At 42.4% G+C, this 20,897-nt stretch overlaps 1 protein-coding gene across 1 annotated transcript in view; it reads left to right on the forward strand.

Annotated features, from left to right (window-relative positions):
• Positions 1-20,897, forward strand: part of TGM2 (transglutaminase 2) — a 120,601-nt gene that overhangs the window by 59,214 nt on the left and 40,490 nt on the right. The window contains exons 5-9 of the mRNA XM_089673366.1: positions 6,672-6,800; positions 10,066-10,243; positions 12,016-12,151; positions 12,582-12,685; positions 13,786-14,025. Coding sequence (XP_089529492.1) covers positions 6,672-6,800; positions 10,066-10,243; positions 12,016-12,151; positions 12,582-12,685; positions 13,786-14,025 — 787 coding nt within the window. The remainder of the gene's footprint in view (positions 1-6,671; positions 6,801-10,065; positions 10,244-12,015; positions 12,152-12,581; positions 12,686-13,785; positions 14,026-20,897) is intronic.

Genomic DNA, 20,897 nt, shown 5'->3' on the forward strand with positions numbered 1-20,897 from the left:
AAAAGTAATGCATGTACTACTTTCTGTGCAATCATGTGCGATTTCATTTGAAGGGGCTGAAAATCAAACTGCACTGAATTGTACAGGAACTTGGACTGTGTTCCTATGCAGTTTTATTTATTTCAGGGACTTATATAGCCATCAATTTTTGCAGTGCCTTACATATATATATTGTACATTCACATCAGTCCCGTACAGTCTAAGGTCCCTAACTTACAGTCATACATACACATACTAGGGCCAATTTAGACAGGATCCAATTAACCTACCAGCATGTCTTTGGAGAGTGGGAGGAAACCGGAGTACCCAGATGAAACCCACGCAGGCACAAGGAGAACATGCAAACTCCAGGCAGGTGGTGACGTGGCTGGAACTCAAACCAACGACCCTAGTGCTGCCAGGCGGAAGTGCTAACCATTTAGCTACAGTTCAGCTGTGACCCGGCTGTTTCATGTACATGGCGGAACAGGGGCTGTAGAGCCAGGACCGGTGCTTTCACTAGGCAAACTAGGCAGCTGCCTAGGGCACACTGCCAGCTAAGGGCATCTGGGCGCAGCACAGGATGGCACTCTATCTGTATGGGATGCCGCCATGTCAGCTGAGAGGAGGGGTGGCATAGGGGAGGAAGGAAGGACAGAGGAAGATTCCAGGTGTCTGGGGCTAGTATAGCAGCTGAACTGCTGCTCCTTCCAGTGTTCCTCTCAGACTCAGTCCCTTGTTGGTAGGAGCAAAGATTTTTTTCAGCAGAAACGGGGAGAACACATGTCCACCACTGAATGCATGCAAGGGGTGCTGCAGTGTGCTCGAATGTCTACTGATGCTGGTTACTGGAGGATCTATTGTTACTGGAGGGGATCTATTTTTGCATGGTGGTCTATTGTTGCTGGGGAAGTCTGTTGTTGCTGGTAAGGGATCTATTGTTGCTGGTAGGGTATATGCTGTTGAGGGGGATCTATTGTTGCTGGCTGCTAGAGAGTCTATTGATCCTGGTTGCTTGGGTATTTGTTGCTGTTGCTTTGGGTCTGTTATCATTATTATACAGGATTTATATAGCGCCAACAGTTTGCTCAGCACTTTACAATATAACGGGAGACAATACAGCAACAATACAGTTCAATACAAGAGGGTTAGGAGGGCCTGATCCTTGGAGCTTACAATCTAGGAGGGAGGGGCTAGTGGTACAAAAGGTAATAGCTGTGGGGGATGGACTGGTTGGAAGAGTAGAAGTTTCCATTATTAGCTGAGGGCAGGATAGGCTTCCCTGAAGAGATAGGTTTTCAGAGATCGCCTAAAAGTGAGCAGAGTAGGCGATAGTCTGATAAATTGGGGTAGAGAGTTCCAGAGGATGGGGGAAGCTCTGGAGAAGTCCTGGAGACAAGCATGGGAGGAGACAAGGGAGCTAGAGAGTAGGAGGTCTTGTGAGGAGCGGAGAGTACAGTTTGGGTGATATTTAGAGACAAGATTGGTGATTTAATTTGGGGCAGAGTTATAAATGGCTTTATATGTTATTGTTAGTGTTTTGAATTTTATCCGTTGGGCAATGGGAAGCCAGTGGAGGGATTGGCAGAGAGGGGTGGCTGATACAGAGCGGTTAGTAAGGTGGATGAGTCTGGCAGCAGCATTCATGATGGACTGAAGAGGGGATAGCCTGCGATGAGGTAGGCCAATGAGGAGGGAGTTACAATAGTCAAGGCGAGATATAACAAGGGAGTGAATAAGTTGCTTAGTGGTTTCTGAGGTTAGGAACGGCAGTATCTTGGAGATGTTGCGGAGATGAAGTCTACAAGTCTACAAGATTTGGACAGTGATTGGATTTGGGGACAGATGGGAGTCTTGGATTACACCTAGTACCCTGGAATGAGGGGAGGGACTGATGATTGTATTATTGATCTTGATGGAGAAGTCAGGGGAGGGGGCACGGGCTGGGGGGAATACTAAGAGCTCAGTTTTGGAAAGATTGAGTTTGAGGAAGTGGAGTGACATCCATTCCGATATATCACTTAGTAGGTTAGTAATGCGAGAGGAGTCTGAAGGGGTGAGGTGGTATTTTGTTGCCATGGTCCACAGTTACTGGGGGAATTAATTGTTGCTGGGGGGGGGGGGTCTATTGCTTGTCTTGTTATCATTAACAAATTCTATACAAATTACTTAGCACCACAAAATAATTGGCTCTGTATTCTCTATCAGGAGGGGTACTATGGGGTGGGTAGGAACCAAGTGCTCACAGGTGGATAGGGGGCGGAGACAACAAGTGATTCATAAGGGGGTACTTCCTGCACCTCTTTTTTGAGAAAAAAGGCCCTGGGTAGGAGTAGTGCCCCATCGATGGTGTCAGTGGTAGAAATAGTGCCCCATTGTTGGTGTCAGTGAGCGGAATAGCGCCTCATTTTTGGTGTCAGTGGAAGGAATAGTGGCAAAATGAATTATTGGGGAAGGGGAGAAAGGTGCCTACGGAACTAATATAGTGTAGTATGTCAATTTATTAAAAAGTAGTTAGTCATATAATATTGCACTCAGAAGGGTGAAGTGTTTGCAGACATGTCATTATGGCAAAAGTCCATAACCGCAGGCAGATGGATGGCTTGAGCCACTGGGAGCTGGATGGAAAGGCAGCCACTGAAGGTGCAGAGAGGATGGGTGCCTTAGAGAGCGGGATGCAAAGCCAGGAGCGCAGTAAGAAATGCAGGAGCTTCATCTGCTGTATGCACTAGCTTGAAAGGACTGCCGTGCAGGAAATGATGAGCAGCCTGGTAACACCACTGAGGGAGTGAGCGTGTGTGACTCCTAGGAGTAGGGCCCCCATTTTTGGTGTCAGTGGAAGGAATAGCACCCCCATTTATGGTGTCAGTGGGAATAGCGCCCCCATTTATGATGTCAGTGGGAATAGCGCCCCCATTTATGGTGTCAGTGGAAGGAATAGGGCCTCCATTTATGGTGTCAGTGGAAGGAATAGAGCCTCCATTTTTGGTGTCAGTGGAAGGAATAGTTCCCCCATTTATGGTGTCAGTGGAAACAATAGGTCCCCATTTATGGTGTCAGTGAGAGGAATAGCGCTCCTATGTTTGGTGTCAGTGGGAGGAATATTTCCCCCATTTTTGGTGTCAGTGGAAGGAATAGCACCCCCATTTATGGTGTCAGTGGGAATAGCGCCCCCATTTATAGTGTCAGTGAGAGGAATAAAGCTCTTATTTTTGGTGTCAGTGGAAGGAATAGTTCCCCCATTTATAGTGTCAGTGGGAGGAATAGTTCTCTGTTGTTGGTGTCAGTGGGAGGAATAGTGTTCCTATTTTTGGTGTCAGTGGAAGGAATAGCACCCCCATTTATGGTGTCAGTGGAAGGAATAGTGCCCCCATTTATGGTGTCAGTGAAAGGAATAGTGCTTCCATTTATGGTGTCAGTGGAAGGAATAGTTCCCCCATTTATGGTGTCAGTGGGAGGAATATTTCCCCCATTTATGGTGTCAGTGGGAGGAATATTTCCCCCATATACGGTGTCAGTGGGAGGAATAGTGCCCCCATTTTTGGTGTCAGTGGAAGGAAAAGTGCCCCCATTTATGGTGTCAGTGGGAGAAATAGTGCTCTGTTGTTGGTGTCAGTGGGAGGAATAGTGCCTCATGAGCCAGTTAAAGGCAAGAAAAGGACTACAGTTTGGGGCCACTGGTCTAAAAAGTCTGAACTTCCATCCTGCATTCAGGTCAGGAATACACTAGTTAGGGAGGCCAGGACAAGATGACAGCCTGAAAACATACATTTTGATAGCAGCGGCAGTTCTAGTATGTGTTCACACAGATTCACTTTAAACATGATAATCTCATCCATAGAGTCATGCAGGGTAGAGTCTCAGTCTAATTAAAAAGCAAGATATTGCTTTAGAACAAGGAGCTCCTGATGTTACACTACTAGGAGGCAAATTATCCTGTCACAGTAACTAGCCCCTAGTGGATTCTCCAGAACAATACATGAAAGTATTTCAGAGAAAGGAAACAGGAAGTTCAGCTTTTGGCAATGCCCCGGGTGTCTTGGGACAGGAAGTGAAAGGAAATCTTCCCAACAGGGACACCCACATAAATGAAAAACTGAGATTCCTACTCTTGCGCATGCTATGAAGAATTAAAGAAAACTGAATTCATTTTGTCATTTTGTATTTATCTAATGGCAGTGCACGGAGCTTTTTATTGTAAATAAAGGATAACTTCTTTTAACCCATCTATATCCTCTACTTCAGACTTTAGATCAGGCTGCAGGGTGGCAGCTTCTCCATCAGGGCCTATGGAGAAAAGCCACGTGTGCCAAGTATGATGCAGCCCGCTGGCTCATGAATAGGGTTGCCACCTCATCCCTTTAAAACTGAACACATATTAATTACAGAGGTTCTGTGGCTCATTAACCACTTGCCTACCGGGCACTTTAACCCCCTTCCTGCCCAAGCCAATTTTCAGCTTTCAGCGCTGTCACAGTTTGAATGACAATTGCGCGGTCATGCAACACTGTACCCATATGACATTTTTTTTACACAAATAGAGCTTTCTTCTGGTGGTATTTAATCGCCGTTGGGTGTTTTATTTTTTGCACTATAAACAAAAAAAAGAGCAAAAAATTGGGAAAAAACATTTTTTCTTTGTTTCTATTATAAAATTTTGCAAACAGGTAATTTTTCTCCTTCACTGATGTGCGTTGATGAGGCTGCACTGATAGGCAGCACTGATGGGCACTGATAGGCAGCACTGATGGGCACTGATAGGCAGCACTGATGGGCACTGATAGGCAGCACTGATGAGGTGGCACTGACGAGACGGCACTGGTGGGCATTGATGAGGAGGCACTGATGATGCTGCACTGATATGTAGCAATGATAGGAAAATCAAAGGACGCCCTCCCAGAAATGGACATCCGCACTGTAGCTGTCTTTTGGCTATAATGCGGTTGTGAAGTGGTTAACCACTTCCAGACCGGACACTTTTACCCCCTTCCTGACCAGGGCAATTTTCAGCTTTCAGCGCTATCACACTTTGAATAACAATTGCGCAGTCATGCAACACTGTACCCAAATGAATTTTTTACAATTTTTTTTAGACAGATAAAGCTTTATTTTGGTGGTATTTATTCACCGCTGGGATTTTTATTTTTTTTGCTATGTAAATGAAAATGTTCAAAAATTTTGAAAAAAAGTGTTTTTTTATAAAATTTTGCAAATAAATAATATTTCATCATAAATCTTGGCCAAAATTTATTCCGTTATCTCTTTAGTAAAAAAAAATCCAAATTAGTTTATAACCAAAAATTATAATTTTTAAACATTTTTTTTACATTTTTATTTTATTTTTTTTATATTATTTTTTATTTTTTTTACATACTGTCACCCTAGCAGTACAGTGTCACCATGGTGACACTGTACTACTTGTGGGGGGTGATGAAGATTTTTTTTTTACACTGATTGCTTTTACACCCATATAGGATGTAAAAGCAATCATTTCTCTTTCTCTCTGTCTGCATTCTTGCACTCATTGAGAAGTACTGGGTGAGCTGTGATTGGTCACAGCTTGTCACATGGTACAAGGCTGTTGTGAATAGCCTTGTACCATGTGACCTCTGTGATCATTCACAGATTTCACACGTAGCAAGCAATGATGTCACAAGTGACATCTTGCTTACTACTTTGCATGTGATCACTGATTGGCCAATCAGTGATCACATGATTGGGACCTCGCACAGAGGTCCCGTCCGACAATCGGTGTTTCACTGTGTCCGGAGGACACAGCGGGCACCGGATCGCGGTGCTGCATGCTCCCAGGGAGCGCGCACAAGCAGGGTGCAGGGAGGCCGATTATAAACGGCCACCCGACCCTGCACTGCCACCGTCCTGCCGTTTATATGCAACGGCCGGTCGGAAGTGGTTAAGGTGGTCATTAAACTCACTTGGTACCATATCTGGATTACATTTGCCCCAGAACCTGTGTCATTAATATGTGTTCGGGTTTAAAGGGATGAGGTGGCAACCCTACTCATGGAGATGACTGCAAAAAGGCCGGAGTCGGCTTAGGCAATGGAAAATGAAGGAGGTCACTGGCTAATTTGAAGTTTGTAGCACAGGAGGATCTAGGAGAGAGAGATAGAGCAAGGGGAAAGGGCTGGCAACATGCTTTAAAGTAAAGTCATCCTTTAAATTCGACAAAAAACTAATTATGATTTGCTGCAATGGACTACTGTAGAACGTCTGCTGTCCCATTGGCTGCAAAGTAAATAATACAGTTTAAAAGGAATCTGTCTAGACTAAAATTCAAGTTGCCATTTCTGAGGCAATCAAGGGGTCACAGGCCACCAAAAGTCTGATACTTGCCGGCCTATCAACTTCCTAACCTCACCCACCCGTCTACTATCCTCAGAGTGCAGTGGGTGAAGTCGAGTCATAAGTAAGCCAGTAAAGATGTGAGATCATATCATGGCATTTCTGCATAAAACCTATCATGACTGGTTCTCTTTAAAGTCTTATTGCAGTTTCATACCAAAGACAGACTTGTATAGGTTCTGCTGAAGGCAAGTGGCCACTGCATAGATGAGCCTACATGCCCATAGAGAAAAATAGTGGTATCCTCCTTATACTGACAGTACATTCAGAGCACTGTAAACCTTTATTGCTAATGGTAGGAATTTATTTTCTTTTGTTTTGTCCAGTTTGAAGATGGAATCCTGGAAATCTGTTGCTTATTGTTAGACTCCAGCTCCAAGTACAAGAATGACCCAGTTAAGGACTGTTCCCGGAGGAATAATCCAGTGTACATCGGTCGTGTTGTCAGTGCAATGGTGAGTATCAGATCTTTTGTAGAGAAAATTTGGTGTATTTAATTTTGTTACTGTTTATTTTTACATAATATTTTGATGTGACAGACCATTTTATATATATATATATACAGTTGTGCTCAAAAGTTTGCATACCCTGGCAGAAATCGTGAAATTTTGTCACTGATATTGAAAATATGACTGATCATATCAAAAAAACTGAGTTTTATTTAAGGATAGTGATCATATAAAGCCATTTATTAAGACATAGTTGTTCGGCTCCATTTAGATCATAATGATTATAGAAATCACCCAAATGGCCATGATCAAAAGTTTACATATCTTGGAGTGTTTGGCCTTGGTACAGATACACAAGGTGACACACACAGGTTAAAATAGCAATTAAAGGTTCATTTCCCACATCTGTGGCTTTTTAAAGTGTTTGTGTATAAATAATAAAATAATAAATATAAATAATAAATAATAAAATAATAAATATAAATTAAAAATATAAATAATAAAAGTGTTTGTTAGCTCTCAAGTGGATGCACTGAGCAGGCTGAATACTGAGCCATGGGGAGCAGAAAAGAACTGTCAAAAGATCTGCACAACAAGGTAATGGAATGTTATAAAGATGGTAAAGGATATAAAAAGATATCCAAAGCCTTCAATATGCCAGTCAGTACTGTTCAATTACTTATTAAGAAGTAGAAAGTTTGGAGATCTCTTGATGCCAAGCCAAGATCAGGTAGACCAAGAAAGATAGCAGCCACAACTGCCAGACAAATTATTTGGGATACAAAGAAAAAGCCACAGGTAACCTCAGGAGAAATGCAGGTTGCTCTGGAAAAAGACGGTATGGTTGTTTCAAGAAGCACAATAGGACGAAACCTGACTATAAATGAACTGCATGGTCAAATTGCCAGAAAGAAGCCTTTACTGCGCCAATCCCACAAAAAAGCCCAGTGAGGCATGTCAGGGTGTTGTTGGACATATTGTAACCAGGCCTTTTGTGATTGAGAATACTAGTTGTCACGGAACCGAACCCAGACCGCACTTGGGTATTTCCATTATACTCTCGTTTCCCTGTCCAAACCCAGATTCCCGGACACCACCCTGACCATACAGGAAATAAGACAGGACCAGACTCTTCTTAAGACAGGAAGCCAACTGCTTTATTTTTACACAAACACAAGATATATACACAGGGTGGGGAAATACAACCAGGAACAGGAAACACATCATCAGGCCCTCCCAGCAGGGGGAAGGGGTGCAGGAGACACCCCCCTCCAAACCAAGACACAGAACAATGGGATGCAGCACATGGCAGTGAACAATGAACAACGGAACAACCACATGGCAGTGAACAATGGACAACCCATATTAGAACATTTCACCCTGTACCCCCTAACAGGCACAGGGTGCCTTAGACATAAGTGGGATATGGGAAGATGATACAGCGGTCCCCCCACCCCCAAAAGTCACTCCCGTCACACTAGTCAACTAGTTGTGTCTGCTTTCAGTAGTTCTGAGTCACTGACCCAGAACAAGCATGTAGCATATGAAGAAAAAAAAATCTAATTTGTATATTTATTTTGGAGTCAGTGACTCAGATATATAGAATCCAAAGCGCCATCATGATGGTCAGGCAAGTAGCATGCTCAGAGGAGCTCAGCAATGGCAGACCCCACATTTTTCACAGAATAGCACATCAGGATGGTGGCCTACATAGTTCAGTAAAATAACACAGCCTGAACACCTTTCTGCCCTCAGCCCATGGAACAAGAAAGGAAAAGGCACACTGATTCACAAAAGATGAAAGCATACATATGCTGAAGTTGGAATGACCTTGAGATCTTGAGATATAGACATGCCAAAGACAGTGAAGAGAACCAAGCTTGAAGGCTGGCTTCATACCTGTCCATTCCATTGGATTGTGCTAATGCATATGCGTTGTGTTACATAGTTAGTCTGGCTGAAAAAAGACAAAAGTCTATCCAGTTCAACCAAAAAAAAAAAAAGTTATAATCCTATACCCACAATTGATCCAGAGGACGGCAAAAAACCTAGCAAAACATGATCCAATTTGCTCCTGCAGGGGAAAAAATTATTTCCTGATCCCCCGAAAAGGCAATTGGATATTCCCTGGATCAGCTTTACCTGTAAATGTTAGTAACCAGTTATATTCTGTGTTAAGGCAGCCTATTCATTTAAATGGGCTGCTGACACACCAGAATGCACAAAAAATGTACCTGTATTATTTTTTGTGATGCAGTGTGTTAGTGTGTGTTATGGTATGCTTCAGTACACTGCATAGTAGGTGCTTTGTAGAAATGAATGGTATGACAGTGCACCATTGCACATAAGGTGTAAAGTAAGCCTGAATGTTGTGCATTTTAGTTACCGGGACTATGCTGTCTCTTTCATATAGTTGTGCTATAGTTACAATACCTGTAGCAAGGGTCCAAGCCACTAATTTTAAAAGAGTAAACCACATTGACAGCATGAGCCCAGTACTTTGTGAGTAAGTCTGAGTAAATCCTTGAGACAATATACAATATTTTTCACTCTTTTACCTTTTATCATTAAAAATAAATCCTTGAGCTGCAGCCAAGTGACCTTGTCGAGGCTAAGATGATGTCATCAGCCTGCTGCAGGCTAGAGAAAGCATTTCTTCAGTTTTCTCGCCGCTAATTATATGACTGCAGCATTGTAATCTTGTACTATGTCACAAGGTAAGAGGCTGTAGCAGGGGCTGATCTGTGTCAGCCATTTGCGAACACCAATAAGAACTGCATGGGAACCGTGATTTATATGATTGTCATCTCTGAGCCAGCATCTCAGTCCAAAAAATAGATGAATGCCCTCGATAATACCTGAACAAAGGTAATGACTTCCTTCCAGAGAGAGATACAGATGAAGGCATTGTAAGGGGCACTACTATGATCTCTGAGAGAGATAATAAATATCTGGAAGTGTTACCCTTAACACATTATTCAACATGAAAATATACATCTGATGCTAGATCCACCTCCACCCAAACACAGTCATTCTTGGATGGATAAATGAAGAGTAGTAGATGGGCAGAAAGAAAACATTTTCTCTAGGACAGTTAACATTTCAGCCCTTTTATCACTCATATACTGTACATTGGGCTCCATTGTAAAGCTGCTACAGGTAACATAAAGTTCTTGGAAAACCTCAGAATAGGATCTCATCATGTTATAGCTCTTATAGGACGAAAGCCTAGCATGTTGATACCCATTACGATGTGCTCATGATCTTACAGGTGAACTGTAATGATGACGGTGGGGTCCTGTATGGTCGCTGGGACAACTGTTACGATGATGGTATCAATCCCAATTCCTGGATCGGCAGCGTGGACGTCCTACGACGCTGGAAAAAGTACGGATGCCAGCCAGTACGATATGGGCAGTGTTGGGTTTTTGCTGCAGTGGCCTGTTCAGGTAAGTTGAGTGACATGATTCAGTGAAGCTTGCATTGAAGGATTCAGCCAACCAAAACCAATATTTCAGTTATAAGCTCCTGCCATTGTTTTTTTACTTTTGGATATAGTAGTGAAGAGTAGATGTCTAATAAAAACATTGTCAGGTGTCCCATTATCTATGTCCCATTGGAGGGTTTTTCCACCACTTTCTCTTCTGAATATCTCCTATGTACTTACACAGGTGATAATCTCTCCAATTGGACAGATGACAAGAAAAACCTGATGAAGGCTCTGGCCCTTCCCCACTGTTACCGATTCTATCAAAATTAAAAAGTTTGGGCTGAAGTTGGCCTTTAACATAAAACTTAGACTCAATCATCCAGTAGATAATTCTCTACAAAGCTCCAGCAGATTTTCTGTCTTTGTTGCACACTGCATCTCCCAAAATGTTAAATGAATAAAAACCTTAGCAGCAGGAGTGAGACTCCTTGATCATGGCTGCAGTTGGTAGGTAGGTGTAGCATCACATTGTTCCAACTCCCCCCAAATATCTTGGTAGAGGTTGGGTAATAGGACTTTAAATGTGCCACAACACATACATATAAAAGAAAGAACATTATTATAACATTAAAATTTCATTAAAATCATAAGCATTACAGTCGCCATATCTATTACATCTTAGATGGTGTTTGTTTTCTGTCCCAAAATAACAAGGTGGATCAAAGCATTTCACATTAAAGTTGCTTCTTCAGGATCCACTCACTTGGATTAGTTAATGATATGGCTTTGAGGTACCATCTGGACAGATTCCACACAGCAAACACAGTAATAGTGCTACAACCCATATATCTTGAATTGAAAAGAATCACGGGTGTCCGATCGACAGTTGCTTGGCTGTATACAACACTAGAGTAAGGAAGGATCCACACAACCGTAGATGCTCTTTAAATTCTTGCATTTACTAGAAGACCACAGTATAAAAATTGAAGATACAAAAAGTTGACGCGTTTCAGCCTACACGGCCTTAGTCATAACTAGAATCCACACACCAAAGGAACAGTGCAATGATGTCATCAAAAAGGTCCATAAATCGTAATGGTGTATCGCCAAAGGGTTAACAATATATGTGATCATGCCAAACACCATTACCATTTATAGAAGTTTTTGATGACATCATTGAACTGTTCCCTTGGTGTGTGGATTTTGTCTAGATGGTACTTTAAAGCCATATCCTTAACTAATCCAAGTAGGGGGGGGGGGGGTTAGGACAATGGGATGTTAGATTGAATAAGTTTGGGATGGTGCCATGAGAGATATTAATGGGATGGTTCCACCAAAGAGTTAATATTTAATAGATAGGTGTAGCAACCCAAGTTCAGAGATCTCATACCTGAAGGCCCCATGATATTTAAAAATCTGGCTCGATATTCAACCCAGTGGCTTTTACCTAACTGAAACCCCAACTCTAGCCATTTGTTTTTCCTTTCACTAAAGTAGAAAAGAGTTTAAACCTTTTTTGTATTACCATCTATGTCCCTTTTGGGGAGATTAATCCTATTTCTTGACACAAATGGTTTCCCTGGGACAGGATGTGAGGGAAAACCTCCACAAAATGGGCACAGACAACAGCAAAACTCTGTCAAAGATTCTAAATGTTCCCTACTATACTTTAACCTTAAACCTTACCCCTCTATATCAAAACCAAACAAAATGATGTCTGGTGTGGGGCTTTAGAGATCCAGTTTGGGTGGCCTTGTTCTTGATGATTCATGTTGACTTTTCTTTTCTCAGTCCTTAGGTGCCTGGGCATTCCATGTCGAGTTATCACCAACTATTACTCTGCCCATGATACAAACAGCAATTTGGTGGTTGAACAATATCTAGACTACCAAGGGAATAAACAGAAGGGCCAAAAAGACATGATCTGGTAAGAGCGTTTTAGTATTAGGGCTAAACTGCACAGACAATTTTAATCTCTTACTACTGAAGGACATAACCCCTTGCTGGGATTCACCTCATTAGGCTGGAGTTGCACAGGAGATTTTAATAGCTCAATTGTGCTTCTAAAATCACTAAGATCAATTACCAGGAGTAGCAAGTAGTCAGAATGGAACATCTAATCAGATGGAACAAATGGCTCCCTGTGGAGTAAGGTACACAAATAGCATGTTGCACATAGAAGCAAGTGATAATGCATGACCACACCAATCACATATGATTTAACTCTAGAAGATGCAACAGTATACTAGTTGTGTAGCTTACTTCCTGTCTATGCTGTTTAGTTTCTCGGAATAAAGTCAGCACTTTTTAACAATTGAAAGCTCTTTTGATCACCTTATATCTCCCTTACCTTGCAGGAACTACCACTGTTGGGTTGAAGCATGGATGACCCGCCCAGATCTTGGTGAAACATACAATGGATGGCAGGTGGTAGATCCAACTCCACAAGAAAAGAGTGCAGGTGAGCTTTGGCCTTTTCAGCTTGTTCCTTTCCTGTGATTATACAGTGTATCACAAGTTCTAGCCTATTATATCAGTCCAATAAGAGCACCAAACAAATGCCCATGAGACCAAAGTTTTTAATAACCAGTTTATATTCCAGTGTGTTTCAGGAGACAAATAGAATCTTCTATCATTAGGGCTACAAAACAAATTCAAATATAAAATATAAAGATTTCACATTATATTTGTTTTTTTGCATTGCATTTGTTTTGTAGCCCTTATGAAGTTGGAATCTGTTTGGCCCCTGGAATGCATTTTTCTGCTATGTGCCTATGTTCATAGCAAAATTAAAAACTTTGGACTCTTGGGCATTTGTTTGGTGCTCTCTTTCGAATGTGCATATGTGGATTCACAACTCAGAATGTTGTCCTTGTGCTGCACGTTTTTTGGGTGGTGCCGAATTGGACCTAATGGGGTTTATTTACTAAACCTGATTGACTCAGAATCGTGTCCACTTCTGCATAAATACCAATCAGCTTCCAGGTTTTATTGCTGAAGCTTAACTGAACATGCTGAGGTTAGAAGCTGATTGGCTACCATGCACAGGTGCCCAAGATTCTGTGTCAACCAGTTTTAGTAAATCTCCTATAATGTGTCCAGTGATAACCTGATTGGCCCATTAAAAATCTGTATCCAGCACCTTGATTTTTACTTGCGTTTGGAGAAGTGCTATTCTTCCAGTGCTATTTTTTTGGGGGGGGGGGAAGGGGGGCAGCATGCTGATTGGATCAGCCTAGATTCGTCTTCTTCATGGCCAAGAACTTCTACTCTTCCGGAAGTATATCAAGACATATTCCAAGGTGGGAGCATTGGCCCATTCCAAAATCTTCTGTATCTGCCATGGACCCTTTTCCCACCTAGACATACTTGGCCAAGATTTAGAACATTTTATAGGCCATATGTCACAAAGTTAATGTTGAGCATGAAAGTCCTGCATGGGCTCGAAATTAGCCTTTTGGATTTTGAATAGCATGCTACACAAGTTAAACAGTAAATTGTCTTGTATCTTTTGTAAGTTCATTGCTGTTTTTATAGAAGTGTTATTGTGATCTCTTGTAGGGGTTTATTGCTGCGGTCCTGCTCCTGTCTTTGCTGTTAAAGAGGGTGACCTTGCGCTGAAGTTCGATGTCCCATTTGTGTTTGCTGAAGTGAATGCAGACGTTATTTATTATGTTACACAAAAAGATGGCACTGTCAAACAAACACTGCACACGGCGCAAGTGGGACAGAAGATCAGCACAAAGTCGTTGGGAAAGGACACCCGAGAGGACATCACACACACCTACAAGTACCCGGAGGGTAAGCAACCATATTCCGTAGCCTCTAAGCTACCAGATTGTCCTTTACTATTTCCTGCCACTGTATCGGAAGGATACAGTGTGTTGTTTAACAAGAACCATTATTTCTCAAAGCTCAACTCCAGCCAAAACTTTTTTTTGTGTTGTGGAGAAGGTTCAAGGGCTCATGTACACTGCAGCTGATAAATTGACATTCAGGAGCTGTTCAGCGTTTTTTTTTTAGCAGCCCCTGATCTCACCCTAATGTTTTCCTATGTGTCCATGTACATATAATACATACAGTCGTTTACAGGCAGTTGAGTTTACAGTCGTTTTTTTTGAACGCAGCAAAATTGTGTTCAGGAGTAGATTTTACCGACGTTTCAAACACCAAACACTTGCAAAGGCGTGTAAATGCTTGTAAACACGATTAACCACATTTATAAGCATTTGCGTTTAGAAGCGTTTTTTGACTGGTCCATATCCAGGGTACAATTCACTAAGCGGTATCCGAGTATGCGGTAGGATACCTCATAGCATTTAAAAAAATCCCATTTGAATCCACTAAAAAAGGCTACTAAAACCCTGCATGAGTTATTTATCAAGTCATGCAGTATTTTAGTAGTGAAAAGCATGCGTTGTTGTTTCAACAGTCAGCGGGGTTCCCACTGACAGCTGAATGTAAAAGAAAGAATTGCCAGCAAATAACTCCTGCGGTATTTTAGTAGCCTTTTTTAGTGAATTTACTGTTTTTCAGTGCATTCTGGGCATTTGGGAGGGTCTACCGAGGTTATCTTTTAAAAACGCTTCTAAACGCAAATGTGCATAAATGCGGCTAAACGTGGTATGCAAACGTGGCTAAACTGATGTTTTTTAACCTACATTTTCCAGCAGTCAGTTTCCATTGTTCAGAAGAGATATCCAAGCGCCCCGTGTACATGAGCCCTAAAGCTTTTGTGATTCTGTGTGTACGTAAAGTTTTTTTTTTTTTTCCCCTCATTTTTCTATTTCAATGGTTTTTATTAATTTTTTAAACAGTATAAACAGAGGCAATAAAACACGCCCACGCAGGGGCTATCAATTGCACAGATAAACAAAATGCAAAATAAAAAAAGGGAAAAACAATGCTCTAATGCCAACAGGGCAAAAGGTACGCCCACGCAGGGGCTATCAATGGCACATAAGTTACAAAACATTAATGTAACTGATTATAACAACTAAATGCAGCTGTCCAGTCACACCAAAAACAGAGAGAGGGAGAAAAAAAAAAAAAGAAAAAAGGGGGGGGGGGGGGCAAAGAGCAGAGATTCAAGAGCGCCAAAACCAAACGCCATTACATCCCCAGACTAGGGGGAGTGAGGGAAAGGCATATTGCAACCACGGCTCCCATATTTTCAAAAATTTACGTTGGGAGTCGTTGCGGATACTCGACATCTGTTCGTTGAGCATCATAGTGGTCATACGATCCCGCACCCCCTGAAGAGGGACAAACTGACTCTTCCAGGCCTGAGCAATTGTTCTAGTGGCGGATAAAAACAGATAAGAAGCCAACTTCTGCTGGTGAGCCAAGAGGCACAGTATGGGGCAATGAAGCAAAGCATACCGAGCATCCCGGCGTATGGAGAGATGGAACAAGGTGAAAAGGAGGCCAAACACACGAGACCAAAAACGAAACAGTCTCGGGCATGACCACCAGATATGCAATACATCACCACGATAGCCACAACCCCGAAAACATTGATCACTACAGGCAGGGTTAGCCCGGGCCAACCGAGCCGGAACCCAGTACCAACGAAACAATACCTTATAGGCTGCCTCCAGTGTGGTCATATTAAATGAGCATTTAGCTATGAGTGACCAGGCCTTATTCCAGTCCTCCGGATCCACAGCCACTCCCAGGTCGCGCTCCCACTGAACAACATATGAAAGAGAAGTATGCGACGAGCGTCTGTTCAGAGCTGCATAAAGAAGGGATATAAGGCCCGGAGCGCCTGGACACTGTTGGCAAAGCTGTTCAAAGGCAGATTTCTGGTACGGGAACGCAGAAGTACCCCGCAGCGAGAGCAGCCAGTGTCACAATTGAAGATATCGAAAAAATTCCATCGGGGGGATATTCCGGGATTCCCGAAGAGAGTTCCAGGTGGGAAAGGACCGAAAAATCAAAAAGTGTCGCACCTGCGAAAAACCATTAGTCACCCACCAAGAAAACGCCCCTGGGTGATCCAAACCCGGCGGGAAAAGAGGGTTGTTAATAATTGGGAGCAAAGGCAGAAAAGGTGACATCAGGCCACCAGAATAACGTACCGAGTCCCAAACTTGTCGGCCATGAAGTAACATCGGACTCAGTGCCATAGGGCGCAGGGCAGGGGGAAGCCATAGAAGCTCCCCTCATTTTTCTATTTGACAGGTGTCAGATGGAACAGGAACTGAGGCAAAAGTTCTCCCCACAGGCAGCAATAAAACACATTTTGCATTAGAGACAGGAAGGTTTAGCATGTCTGTTGGGATTTATTGCTGCCTCTTTTCTCCATTAGTAAATGTTCCCTCACCTCCTGTCTAGGTGGTGGGTGTCAGGCACAACAGGAAGTAAGGGGAAATCACAGAGAGCGTTTAAAACATGACAGACAAATCTCCACATTGGGGACACAGACATCATTAACAAAGAGTGATTCTAACCCCTCTACACTCTAAAGCCTTTTTTTCAGTTTTGAATAAAATTTAAAGTCAGCGGAAGGGATTAGAATACCTGTCAGGTTTTTGCTGTCTGTGACCCTGTTAGGGAGATTCCCCCTCTCTATTTGTCCTGTTTACCATTGTCACCAAAAATGAACGTAAAATAAATCCTCAATTTTGGGTTGTCCCCAGAACAGGAATAGAGGAAAATCTTCCAATGTGTACACTAGTCCTGGTGACCCTGGTGACAACAAGGGATTTCCTCTGGAGGGATTTCCTCTGGAGGGATTTCCTCTCAATTCCTGTTTTGGCTATGGGTCAGGAAGAGAAGGGAACTCTTTTTCCAATGGGGCACAGATGGACAAATAAGAACTGAAAGGGGTTATAACCCTCTCTTACTCCATCCAAAATGAAAGAAAACGTTTTGCCTATAGATCTGCTTTAAAGTGGTCCTAAAGGCAGAAGGTTTTCTTGCCTTAATGAATTCTATGCATCAAGGTAAAAAACCTTCTGTGTGCTGCTCCCCCCATAGCTCCCCTAATACTCACCTGAGCCCTTTCTCGATTCAGCAATGTGCACGAGAGCCTCGTCTGTCCTGGGACTCCCTCTCCTCATTGGCTGAGACAGCAGTCAATCACAGCCAGTGAACCAATAAGGAGAAAGCAGGGGGCGGAGCCGACCCCCAACTCTGTGTCCAATGGGTGCATAGAGCCAGGCTCCAGAGCGAGCACGCACCAGTGCCCTCATAGCAAGCAACTTGCTATTGGTGGGCACTGGTCAAGGGGGTGGAGCCAGGAGCACCAGTGGAAGACCTGAGAAGAGTGGATCGGAGCTGCTCTGTGCAAAACAATGCACAGAGCGGGTAGGTATGGCATGTTTTGTTTTTTTTTTAAGTCGAACCTTTAATACCACTTTAAGGGATGGCTCGCTATATGGATGGCATTTTCATTGTATTTAGGAGAATATGTCTGGCTTTGTTAAATTGAAAAAAGCAGACTTGGAATGCAGCGTCAGGTATATAATTGGACTGACGTAATGTGAACACATGCTGTGCTGCGATTGGCAATGAGGTTGCCACCTAGACGTCACACTCTCCTGCTTTTGCCAATCGCTATGACTAATTGTAAGAATTCTGCACCAGTTTCTGCCAGATTTATAAACTGGCAGCAGAAACTGATGTAGTAAACTCATGTTCCTTGCTGCAGTTGTTCTCATTCATAGTATGGGAGTCAGGAGGAGACCCCTGTTAATGCATAAAAGCAAAGCACTGGTAAAATAGAAATAATCAATTAGTTAAACAGATTATACAGTCATGAATAGTAGGCTTTAACTACTTAATTGCATTGCCAGCAGTAGGAGGGGAAAGAAAATGCTTGTTGACTTATCAGCTTCCTCTAGGCCACTGGCGCTGCAATGGGGGAATGCAGAGAATTATGTAACTGTATACTCTGGCATAAATAGATATATGTACTTTCATTTGAATAACAATGGCCTTAGAAGAGAAGAGGTCCCTTTAACTAGAAATTGCAACTTGAGTCCTGTGATATTTAAAGTTCCTGATATGGTGGTAGCTGTTGTCTTCTGCTAGCAGTGGTGGGGACCATGAACATTAGTGAATACTGGTAATTCAATGAAGTTAAACAGATAGGTTGTGGTACTGCTCAAAGCAAAAGGTGGTGTAAAGGTGTCGGCATGCAGTGTCTCTAGAGTGATGAGAGAAAGAGGCTGGGCATCCACCCGCTTACCATTCCCATGGATATCACGGCCTCCTAGGAACAAGAGTTCTTGCACAGGCTCGTGACTGTTTGCAGGGATATGTACAGTGGTACCGCCTGGCTCCCTGTCAGTGTGGCTAGCAGAGATGTCTAAGAATAGACAGGTTTTTCCAAGGTAATACAGAGGCTGCCAGTCACAAGCACACCCAAGAGTCCTATGTAAGGTCCTACTCACAATGTCCCGGGAGCTCTTTAACAGCCAGCATCCACTTGATACTCTTCTGTGAGGAAGTTAAAAGATCCATCCCTAGTCCAGGGCTGCTGTTCTCCAGGAAAAATCCTTTCCAGGTCCTCATCCCAGCAGCTTCCAAAGGCCAAACTGCAACTCTTCTCTACACTAGCTGCCTCCCAGGGGCAGCAGTACCCCAGGAGCACTGGAACCCTCCCTAAAGAGGAAAAGACCAATCTGCTCAAGCCTCCCAAACATTTATCACCTCCCCAGCCATGTTCTGGACGCCCCCTTCCAGGGGTTGGCTGGGGCATGATAAATATTCATAACTGGATATTTGACTCTCCCTGCGCTATATTCTGGAGGCTTCTGCTAGAAGCAGGTAGGAGAAATCAAACAGCCAGCTTGGAAAGCCCTGACCAGACAAAAACAATAGATTACTGCTCCATTGACTACAGTGAAGCCAACAACTACAATTAGCCTAACAGCCGAAATAAAAGGAGGTCGCTGCACATATGTGACTGTGCTTTCTGGTGTGCAGTGCAGTGCTACACAGTAAGGTTTGCCATACAGTTTTTTTCTCATTCAACCAGTGGGGTTGGATGGAGGTGGATGAAGGTGGATGGAGAAATCCCTTCCATCAGGACTATGTATTCTGACAGTGGCATCTGCCTCTGTCAGAATAAACTGATCAGTGACTGCAATTAATTGGCTGCAGCCACTGACTGTCAGAACATTTTTTGACATGTCCCTTTGACAGAAGTCAGTGAAATAATTGGCTTCTATCAAGCGGGGACTGATTGAAATTTGACCAGTCCCTGCTTCCGGCAAAGAGAACCTGGTGCTGGTTGTGGTTTTTGAAAAAAGTGAAATAAACAGTGCCCTATATGCCCGAATCTTACCCTAACCCTTAGGCTGATCCTAGCATTTAAAGTTGAACTCTATATATAGCTAGACGTTGGAGACAGTCAACAATTCTACTGGACTTGGTCAAACAGAAACTTAATTGGATTATGATTAATGATAAAGTTACTAGTATCATCAGCAATAATACCTCTAAATTTGAGCACACTTGGGAACCATGGATTAGGTATACCTCTGTCATTTAATGGACTTTTGGCTGGCCCTCTTTCTTTCTTTCTTTCTTTCTTTCTTTCTTTCTTCTCTCTTTTTCTTCTTTTCAAATTTATTCTTTACCCTCTTTTTCAATTCTTTTTTTTATTTTCGGTTTCTCTCCTTTTGTTAATTGGTTATATGATAATACCCACACCTATTTGATTGATGGAATAATTGCTTAAACTCGACTATACCCTATTGGGGTTTCCGGTGTATTGTTTACTACATTGTTGGTCAATGTATTATTATGTGATTATATATTCCATGACTTTGATTGTTTTTCTACAACTCATCATGTGGGTGGGTTATGTTTTCTACATTTCTGTATACTGTTTTTACAGATTTTCAATAAAAATATTGAAATATATAGTTGAACAGCTAAATACACAGCTTATATCGGTTTATCTGCCAAAAGATGTGCATTTCTGTCTATTCAATTAGAGCATCCCTGTCTTGCAGGGCAGAAGACCTGACTTTTCCCAGCTGCAGTTATGTAACACTAACCAATTGTCTCTCCTCCAGTCTGTGACTGGACATTGAAAGGAGAAACAGAAGACTGATGAGCTCATCTCTCTGCTACTTTCAGTATGTCTCTTATTAGCATATAAGCACTGCATTACAGCTGATTGGCTCCTTGTACTGGTTCCTTGTCCAAGTATAAAATATATATATATATATATATATATATACACAGTGCTCAGCATACATGAGTACACCCCAACAGATTTGTCAGTAAACCTTTCCTTTCCTTTCAGAATCAACATTTTCTATGGGACATTATACTACACAATACTCCCACCAATGCAGGCCATTGATTGCAAACAAGATTTATTACATTGAACACATATAAAAGTATTTTTGCAACAAATGTATGCAAGAGCATGTTGGAAAAATGAATACACCCCAATGAAAGTCTTAGGAGCAAAGCTAAATTTAGACAACAAAATCCTAATTAACAAGAATTGAACTACAGGTGAGTCTAATTATTCATTAAACAGGCGTCCAGCAGACAGCTGAACATAAAAGGGCATTACATAACAAAGAAAAACCCTTCCCATTTCATGCTATCAGCAATGGCACCACATGGAAGAGAAATGTCAAGGCCTGAGAAAGAAAATAATTTCTTTACACAAGAAAGGTGAAGGCTACAAGAAGATCAGT

This window comes from Staurois parvus, unplaced genomic scaffold (assembly GCF_062004578.1).
Source record: "Staurois parvus isolate SC_StPar_1 unplaced genomic scaffold, SC_StPar_1.0 ptg000137l, whole genome shotgun sequence".
NCBI lineage: Eukaryota > Metazoa > Chordata > Amphibia > Anura > Ranidae > Staurois > Staurois parvus.